Source organism: Oreochromis aureus, linkage group 2 (assembly GCF_013358895.1).
Source record: "Oreochromis aureus strain Israel breed Guangdong linkage group 2, ZZ_aureus, whole genome shotgun sequence".
NCBI lineage: Eukaryota > Metazoa > Chordata > Actinopteri > Cichliformes > Cichlidae > Oreochromis > Oreochromis aureus.
Genome location: NC_052943.1, coordinates 17658073 through 17668499, shown reverse-complemented (window position 1 = coordinate 17668499; position 10427 = coordinate 17658073). Strand labels below are relative to the sequence as shown.

The window sequence follows — 10427 nt, the reverse complement described above, 5'->3', positions numbered from 1 at the left end:
AAAAAGCAAATTAAGAGAACAGAGAGAAAGTAAGTTTAGTCACTACCTTTACTTTCACCTGCTCATTCTGTTTTTCTAACAATATTTTAGCAAACGTTTGACTAATGTAGCCTTACATTGTCATTTCTATACTTTCACAAGTTCAGACTGAGAGGGAAATAGTTTTGTTAAAGATGCTCGCATAAAATATAAACATGCAAAGTAAAGTAGACTAAAGTAAAACTAAGGCACTCAAATTGCAGTGTTAGTTAAAACAATATTTTGTACAGTACAGACAAGATATTGCAGACTAAGTGAAAATAGTCCTAGGTGTCATAAGGAGCAGTTATAAAGTTTGATGGCCACAGATAGGAATGATCTCCTGTGGATTTGTGGTTGCATCATAGTTGAATTTCTACAACCAATGACTGTAGTGCGTTTTTAGCTAAACGTATAATGCTTTCTAGAAAAGCTCTGAATGGGCTTTGCCCTCTTCTTTAAAAAATGATGTGATACTTTGGGGGTATTTTGAGGATGTTATGAGTAATGAGCTGGTGGTTGTGGGAATCCCCCTCAATAATAAAATAAGGGCATAAAAAAGGGCCAACTTACACTGCTTGAATAGTGGTGTTTGGAAATAAAGAATATTAAAATACTTTAAGATTTTAAATTTTTGCGCTAAAGGAATATCAAATATCATGACATTTTTCAGCTGAATACAGTATATGTATATGTCGTATTTTAATTAGGAGGCCTCTTGGTTGATTAAAGACTGAAAGTGATAGTTTGCGCTTAAGAAGCGGAGACGGGATTGGAGGGGCAGTCCGGTGTTTATTGTAATATGGCATCACTTATAGTAATTAGGGGAAGGGAAGTTTTATGATAAAATCCCCATGCTGCGGTGTAGACTTCCTTAAAGAAACGAACAACACTGGCGAGATTGTGAAATGTACCAAAACGAATTGAAAAAGAAGGCTTTGTGCCACATTCTCATTTATCTGCTCGAGAGGATTTGAGGAATTTGCATCACAGAGAGCGAGGATGAAAACAAACCCATCACAATGAAACTACCAACAAATCCCGGAAATCTGGCAAATAACACCCCATCGCCACAGGAAATATAACTCAAAAGGAGAGAGATGATGAAGAAAAAGTCCTCCTCCTTTTTCTTTTTAAATGTCTTCAGAGTCATGGAGGTTACTTTCTAAGTGTTTGGAAATCCGATGTCCATTTCTGCTCACTCATAACACATCCTCTAAAAAATAATCACCACCTCTGGGAGGTGAGTGGAATTTTACTGCAGCACGGTGGGAGTGCCTCTCTCATTTACTCACATGATTAAACTGCTTTTCAGTGGTCAGTCTTTATTATTGCATTTGCTGTGCTGTGACAGAGGGTGTGTCCATTGAAACCTGTGTGACAAAGGGCTGGTGTGTTATTAAGAAATTCAACTGATTCGCTCTCACAGGCGGCTGCAGTTATCGATAACGTCCTGAGGTCGGCATGGGCTGATTTCATGGGTTATTTGTGTTGGTGTTTGGTTGCTATGACGACACCGTGTTGAGAAAGAGGGGATGAGTAAAAGGGAAATTAAGGTTAAAATCACAGCCATTATAGTAAACTGAAACCAACTGAGCCCTGCCAGCAGGGTTATTCAACAGGAGAGTTTTCCAAAGTATCCCGGGGAGTGTGCATAGCTTACTAATGATCTTCCACTTCCCAGGAAAGCCCTATCTCTTGGAGACAAATACACATATCTCCACTGGACACACACACAGCAGATGGAAATGGGGGGAAAAAAGTGCCTTATCTCTATGAACAGAGCTCTCAATGTGGACAACCGAATCCAAGAAAGTGGAACTGGATTTTGCCATTAAAACACACACACATACACAGACACACAAAAGGTCAAACTGTTATCCTGTAAACATAACACTCTGCTGCTCTGTGGTGGATCCAGACTCCCTCCTTTACACGAGAGGAACGTTTTGATCTGTGAACTTCAGACATTCACAGGCCTAAATTTCTCAATAACATTTTAAGTGGGCGACACGATGAAACTAATTCCCGGACAACAACTTCTTGGCAAGGTGGGTGGGATACCAACATGCTTATATACAGATCTTTTCTGCAAACTTATGTTGCACACAGAAAAAATATCAGGAAACTGTTGCAACATGTACTGTCCCTCCCCTCAAAATCCCAAATGGCAGTTAGTCAGTTTTAGAGTTGTTTCCACATTTTGTTTATGGTTCAGAGACAAGCTGTTTTTTTTTAAAGATAGAAAACCATCATACCAAAAGCACGAGAAGAAGAAAATATCTCCTTATTCAAGTTTAGAAATAAGCATGAAGTATTTAACGTAAACACACAAAATAAAACAACACATTTGAATCCCAGTCACATGTTGCCAAAGATAGTCAAAAATAATAAAATTACAAGTTTTACTCAGTTTGAAGTTGAAATCTAAAGATTTCGTGTTGAAAATGTTGCTTTTTTCATAAACTGATCAGCTAAGGCTGAATCAAAACAACGCTGAAGTTCAACAATCAGTGCTATATAATACATAAAGAGACAGTCAACATGGTGTGTTGTTACCCAGTGGTTTGCAGACTTCCCTTTTTGAGGCTTGGAGTTAATTTCTCATCCTCGTCTTCTTTGTTTTTTTAAACCAGACTTCATGATTGAGAGGTGGATCTGAAACAGGGGACATGAGGACAACTTCTCAATTACAAGGCATATCCTACTTTATGCTTGATTTGGACATGTTTACAAAATTTACAAAAAGAACATGTTTCAAATATAAGTTTAAAGTACTGATTAAAGTACATTAGGAAATTGTTTACTGAGGTCACATTGTTATAGATCTCTATATAATTGGATATCTTTGATCAACCAGAGGAGCCGCCCTCTGTTGAATTTAGAAAAACAAACAAACACATGTCCATGTGACTTTCTATGGTGTCTGCTTGCCATGTTGCTGCAGATGGCTTCCTTTATGGACAGGTCATTTGGCTACTTTAACCTTTTATACCTTGTCTGTCAGTCCCATTCGCATGAACTTGATATCTCAGGAAAGCAAAATTTGGCACAAACAGTCAGTTGATCTCAGGGATGAACTAAGTCAAAGTCAAACAAAGTCAAACGTCAGCAGGACCACACAAATACATATTCTTGGCCCTAACTCAAGAATTCATGCGTAAATGATGACAAAATGTTTTGCACAAATGTCTTGTAGGATAACAGGATAAAGTGATAACATTTCATATGCAGCAGGTCAAAGGTCAAGTCTGGTTAGACATGGATGTAAACTTGACTGATTAGCGATAGAACCACATAAATGCTCAGCAGGGCCAGCTGTTTCTTGTAAACACAATGGCATCATTGACCTACTGACTGCTCTCTCACAGGCAGTCAATCGCACAAACAGCCTATTAGTACACAAACCCTGTTGCAGGGTCTGTTGCAGGATATTCACAATGACAGCGCCATGGAGTTTCTGCCGCTCTTTTTGTTTCCTGCCTCTCCTAGTGGCTCTGAAGATGCACACTGCATGCTCGGCTCCTGATTTCTCACGTAAGTCTCTTGGTTTTGAAATCGATAGCAGACTCAAAATGCTGATGTGTTGCTTTTCAGCTGCATAAAGAAGCTTCACAACGACATTTCCTAACATTTCCACATCCTGCTTCATAAGCAGCTGGTCATAATCTTGCTGATAGACCAGAATCAGGGTGAAGAGGCTGCAGAACAGATCCTGAACTTGGATATCCACTTAATACAACCAGACACTCCCATAGCAATAAATAAACTACAGCTGACCTGTGTTTATCATCTGAGCTGTTTTCCTATTTGGACTGTGTCACTACTGACATTATGGAAACAATGGTACTGTATGTTCAGACACAGCCAAAGGTAGTTTTTGTCTCAGACACCGTTTTGTTTGCATGTGTATCTCTATATCTGATCACAGCAGAGATCTTTTGTTTATGTGTGTGTGTGTGTGTGTGTGTGTGTCTAATAATAGCTCATTGTGAGTGAGCGCCTGGTACTGTGTCTCGTTTGTTCCCTAAAGCTTTAAAAAGCCTCTCTCTCTCTCTCACACACACACACACACACACACACACACACACACACACACACACACACACACACACACACACACACACACACACACACACACACACGCTTTCCATCACGTCACAGGACGAAACATTGACTTATATTCATGTCCTAGAGATGTAACCATAACTAATAATACTTATCTAGCCGTAAATTAAGTCTTAATACATAATAAAAATTTGCATTATAAATCTTCACAAGGCGAGATATACTGCACGTACACACTAACACAGTGCAGTACAGGAAACACACATGGGAGGGGAGACTTCACTTCAGTGTCTATGTGCTGTTGCTGATGATGTTTATATGTGTGGTCATAGTCCAAAAATTGTCTTGGCGAGCTACACCCAGTGAGTCGGACACCACCCTGTCGACAGGGGACTGAGCTGTTGTAGGGGCTAAAAAAAGCTCTAAATAAGTCAAACTGTTGACTTGTTGACAAAAGCACATTAACTATTCCCATTTTTTTGTTGTTGAATCTAAACGATTATACGGTTTGATGGGATTAAAATAGGATTTTAGTGTGATAGACAGTATGGAGTGTGCCCTTAAAAAATGAGAAAACTGGAAAAGCAGAGGACAAAAGAAGAAGTGGCAGGTCTTAAAAACTATCTACAGCAGACACAATGTGTCTGAAAGACATTTCCTTAAGAAACAGGGAATGATTCAGCAAAGATCTGACGCAGGAGCTGAGCGATGCATGTGGCCCTTTAGTCAGAAATGGTCATAATGGAAGGGTGGCAGACAAGAAATAATTCTTAAGAAAGGGAAACAGGAAGAAAAGGCTGGCGTATATGACGCTATACAGGAACTGAACTGAAAGTGGAATGATTTCCTTCAAGAAGCCTGGAAAACTGTTCCTGAAGACGATTTAAAGATATTACAAGAAAGTCTGCCTAAGAGAGTTCAGGCTGTGTTGAATGAAGAAAGGTTGTGGTACTAAATATGACTTTCAAGCTTGTTATATTTGTGTAAACTCTCCTTTTGCTTTATATACTGTATTTCCATCTATGTCTCCAGCTGTTTCAATAAATAATTGCACTTAATTCCCATTTTTCTAGTAAAATATAAAGAAATAAAGACTTATGCACGTGACTATAAATGAGGTGTAAGATGTGTTTGAAATGATAAAATAGACATCATCAGCTCTTTTTCTCTTTCAGTCTATCTTCACAGCATTCTGAAAAACCACACGGCTCATGCTTGTGAAGGAGAAATTCTCATCATCAAGTGTCCCTCCAGGACGTCTGTGGCCATCCTATCAGCCTTCTATGGACGCCGTGTTCCCAGTCAGCATTTATGTCCTCCTGCAAGCACAAACACAACTGTGGAGGAGGACACAGAGTGCACTTCCTCAGTTGCTATCGAGGTATACATAGCAACACTGACATAAACTGTGAACTCACTGTATGACCTGTCTCAATCAAATGCTCTTATGGTCGACTCCTGTTGAAGATAACAGTGGTCCACATGTATTTCCCTGTGCTTGTAGAAAGTGCTGTCAGAGTGTCAGGATCGGCGGTCGTGCCACATTCCCGTCTTAAGTCCGGTGTTTGGCCAGGATCCCTGTCCCCTCACCACCAAGTACCTCCTAGTCTCCTACAAGTGCAGACCAGGTGCACTACTGAGCTGGACAGTCCAGTCACTTCACCACTAGTGAACACATGACTTTTAAATTTATGTTACCTAACTGACAAAGAAAGACTCCATCACATAATTTAAAGTTGTGCAGAAAACTATCAATAAGAGGGGCCTTGGCCTGAATAAAAGAGCTGCACAATAAAGCTCTTAATTAAAAAAAAATCTATTAGCATGTAAAGCTGGTAAATAAATGAACAAACTCTTTCATTTTTTCTATAATTAAGTAATCTTCTTTAAATTATTATTTGTTTAAAATATCTTATTTATGTCTTTTGCATGCTCACAGAAATGTATAACTTAATAAATATAACGGTAACTTAAAAAAGAGGAACTGAACTTAGTATCATTTATAGTTTCTGTAATATTCTTCCCCAGTCAGCCTCTGGTTTCAGGCCCGTTAAGCAAAACATAAAAAGGAACTTACATTTTTTGGGAGTGTTTTCAAAAAATATGGGCAGTCACACATAAAACACAAAACTGCACATTGAAACATTTGCATTCCAAACTGAAGTGCATATAAAGTCTGAATTACATAAAATTAAGCGGGAGTCTTCTAAAATTGTGATTGTAGCTTTTAAACAAAGCCACACAATCAGTCCACTAGTGACTCTTATGGTCTCACATCAACTTCATATGCACTTTGACATATATTGTAGCATTAAATTAACTCTTCTATAATAGGTTATGACTGGATTTCCAATAATCAGCTTGAACAGAAGGAATAATAAATAAATAATAAATGTCTAAAATATAGTAACAGCCTTTTTAACGTGTTTCCCTTCCTTAATACTGGGTCAGGCTGGGGTCACGTCTTTGCTGGATTTTTCCCTATTTCTTAAGACATGTTGTTGTTGATAGCTCATAGATCAGTGTTAAGTAGCTTAAAAGACAAAAACAAACAAACAAAAGCAATCCTCTCAAAAAGGGTGGGTATAAGGACTGCTTAGAAAATGAGCGAAAAAGCAGCCAATGTCTAAAGACCTTCAGAGAACCTGGAGAACTGTTGCTCTAGAATACTTTGAAAAAAAAAGAAAACATGGCTTGAAAGCAAAATATAAAGAAATGCGGGGTAGCTTGAGTCATTTACATAGCTCTCTAAACAGCTGTAAAACAAGGTTATAAACTTTTGAAATAATAACAATGAATGCTTTCAGACATCAGATTTTCTTAAAACAGCTACAGAAAGTTCTTGTCAACCTTTAGATGCTCTTCAAAGTGCTCTTTATGCCATTTCATCTGTTTTTCAGAGCACCACCGCACACGACTGGTGTGCGAAAATGAGCGTTTGAGGCTGATGTGTAAAAATGAGACTGTCATCGCGATCTACTCTGCCTCATTTGGACACCTGCTGCACGGCAGTCCTCACTGTCCTCAGGAACCTGGATCAAAGGCTGACATGGGTCTGCAACAGCAGGGGGCTCAAGTGCCATCTACTGGCAAAAAAGTGGAGCTAAAGTCCTGTATAGACATGATGGAGAATTACTACTGTACTGTATTTAATAATTCATATAAATATGAATTATTTATTCATATTCATTAATTTATAGGGGCTCAGGTTTTAGAGAAACAGCTTTTTTAACAATAAAATGTTACTGTTGTCTTCTTCATTACAATCATTGGTTTCATTTATATTAAATTATTTCAGAGTGTTTGTCGCCTGCGGCCCTGAGGAAAGTGTCACGCAGGTGTCACAGCAGAGCAAACTGTTCACTCATAGCCGATACTCAAACCTTTGGGGACCCGTGCTTCCCCGGCACCAGGAAACACCTGCGGGTGTCCTTCACTTGTGGTAAGTGACAAATCTTCACCTACTCTTTTTTTGGCTTGGATGTAGATGCATAGTATATTTTCTGTATTTGCATACAGCTGCATATTGTGACATGTTTCATTTCCTCTTTAGTCCCCAGATATCTCCTAGAAGATGTGGGTCAAGGTCCAACAGATCCTTTCATGATCTCAGATTACACACACGGTGAGTGTGAAAACGAACGTTCACAGGTTTCATTGCATGCAGCAGACTTTGACTGGCTATTGAGCCCAGAACCCTCTCGCCTGCAGGTGGATGGTACACTGGCCCCACCTACAGGCCTCAAAATGTGTTCTTAACCAACTCTCTGGAGATCTTTGACAAAATACTGGGTATGTGTACTGATGCCTGTGGATGTCAGGCTACAGCCACATATATATCGCTCATGAGTGCTGTAGTCGAAGTGAAGTGTGGGTGTTCAAGCACGTTGGTGGACACAGCCGAGATACTGAGCTCCAAACTGACATGGAAAAATAAGAAGAGGTGTTGAATTAAATGAAATGTAGTGTTTTTAATTTGATTTAGAGTAACTGGAAGCCTTTATATACCATCTGTCTATTTTCTTAATTGCTTATCTAGCCTAGTGTTGCAGGGGCTAACATATATCTCAGCTGTTACAGATAGAGAGGTATGATACTGGACTGACATTCATATAGCACTTATGTACTCTTTACTGGCCACTTTAAACCACAATCCACATTTACTTTTTATTCTGCACACTTTATGCAATTCATCTACCTCACATCCACAGCCAATTTTCACTCACCACTTAACCTGACATGCATGTGTTTGTACTGCTGGAGGAAGCTGGAGAGAATCCACACAGGCACAGCAAGGACATGCAAATTCCACACAGGAAGGCTCCAGCCAGCCTCTGCTTATCAGTGTGCCAGCCACTTGTCTGTGCTGATAGGTTTTGTCTTTTCTGCAGTAATCTAAAATTTGCGTACATATTTCTGTATTATTTCCATTTTCCAAATCATATCATTAGTAGCATATTATCTTTAAAAAATATTTTTTCCTAATTTCAGTCTATTTATGTCCTTTCAGTTTATTATGACATGTTATATTCAACTTGGACATAGACAAAACAGTTATGTTTTTTTCCCCTTGGATCATACATTAACATGCTGGTGGAAAATCCAAATATTAGCCATTATGTACTCTAACATAAATAATCATATACGGTTTTTCCAGGAATGATCCTAATCCAAAGCCAATACTGTGTCTTTGTTTTTACAATACTGCACTGCCCAGGAAGATTTTTCAGCTAAATCAGTTTCTAACATTATTAATATGAATATAAAAAAATATAGATACAAATTATTTGGATATTTGAACTGAAATAGGAGCACTTGCAAATTGATTTTGATACATTACTCACATGAAATGAATTTAGTGGTTTCTTTGAAAGGTCACACCTTGCATTAATAGTGTTTTCTAAAGCAATTTGAGAAAGATGAGCTGAGTGGACACTTGTGGCTTATGCCGGCAAATTTTTAATTTCCTCACACATGTCTCTTCCAGGTCTCCCAGAGCGAGTCGCTCTCTACTTTGTCTCAGGCATCTGTGCTGGTCTCGTGTTCCTGCTCTGCCTGTTTGGCGTTCGCTCCACACTTGTGAAAGACGTTAAAGATCTGGTTTCTGACCTGAATGATGAGCTGAAAGCATCTCGCAGACAACGCAAGGAGCTCATGGAAGACCTCTGCGAAGATGATGTCTCTGACACATCATCTTTCCGCCGCCTAACACAATCCTACCGGACAACTGACATCTTCAGTCCATCCACTTTAACAGTAGAGATGGTTGAGTGGGAGGAGGAACAATCTAGAGATCTGCCCAATGAAGACATTTGGCCACACAGAGACTCCAGCCCTTACGCTATTCACAAGATAAAAACTTACAACAACTGAGAGTAAAGTATCAGTATACTGCTTTAGAACAATAGTTGCTAACTGAAATCATGCTGAGATGGTGCTTTTACTATAAATTATGCTTTTTACTATAAATTATGGACCTATTATGCTCATTTCCAGGTCCAAACTTTCATTCTTCTACTCTTCTAGAGGAGCTTTGCATGACTCAAAGTTCAAGATAATCCTTATTTATCTTGAGCTGGGTCCTTAGTTCATTCACAGCCTGAAACGAGCCATATGAACTCCTCTTCCTCCAAGCCAACTTTCTTCTGTTTGGGTGCCCCTCACAAACTCAAAGCTTAAGCATTAGGTGGTTGGGTCCTAAGTGCCAGAGATGAACTAGGGAAGTCCCCAATTTTTGACATTAGGCAAAGCCAAGAGTAGAAAATAAAGTCTGAATTTGAGCGTTTAGAACAGCCAATAACCTCATTATTTAAAACCAGTTTAATCTGAACACAAATCACAGTAATGAGGTATATGTGACAGAAAATAGGGGAAAGGATGATAGCTTCTCTTTAAATGTAACTGGACCTCCTAATCTGTCTCAATGCATGATGACACTACTAAAATGCATAAAAACCTAATGGTGGTTGATTACAATCATAAAGGTTAATATCACATGTTTGTTGTTTCAATTAATTTCAAATGCAGCTGTGTTTTATGGAATAACAGTGGACGGTGCCACTGATTTAATTTGAATAATTTCAATGCATTTTTGCAGTTACATTATGGAAAAACAGTATTTTCAGTGCAGTGTGTGACTAATAAATCATTGGGTGAGTTAATTCCATTTTTAATGTTTCATTAAAACGTACAAAAATAAAGCTGCTCTTTTGCAGGGGAAACATTTCATATTATTGCTGAAAGATGGAGAATTAAATGTAGAACAGTGCAAAACCAAATCATCAAAAATAATTATATAAATTGAATAATTTTCAAATTTCTACTAACAATTATATTTTGAT

At 38.6% G+C, this 10427-nt stretch overlaps 1 protein-coding gene across 1 annotated transcript; it reads left to right on the top strand.

Annotated features, from left to right (window-relative positions):
• Positions 1-2050: 2050 nt before the first annotated feature.
• Positions 2051-10247, top strand: si:ch73-335m24.2 (protein eva-1 homolog C). The gene is made up of 9 exons (XM_031736413.2): positions 2051-2069; positions 3511-3555; positions 5262-5467; positions 5591-5714; positions 6987-7139; positions 7385-7528; positions 7640-7711; positions 7798-7878; positions 9074-10247. Exons 2-9 carry the CDS (start codon positions 3522-3524, stop codon positions 9457-9459), a joined length of 1200 nt encoding a protein of 399 aa, XP_031592273.1. The 5' UTR covers positions 2051-2069; positions 3511-3521; the 3' UTR covers positions 9460-10247.
• The last annotated feature ends 180 nt before the right edge of the window (positions 10248-10427 follow it).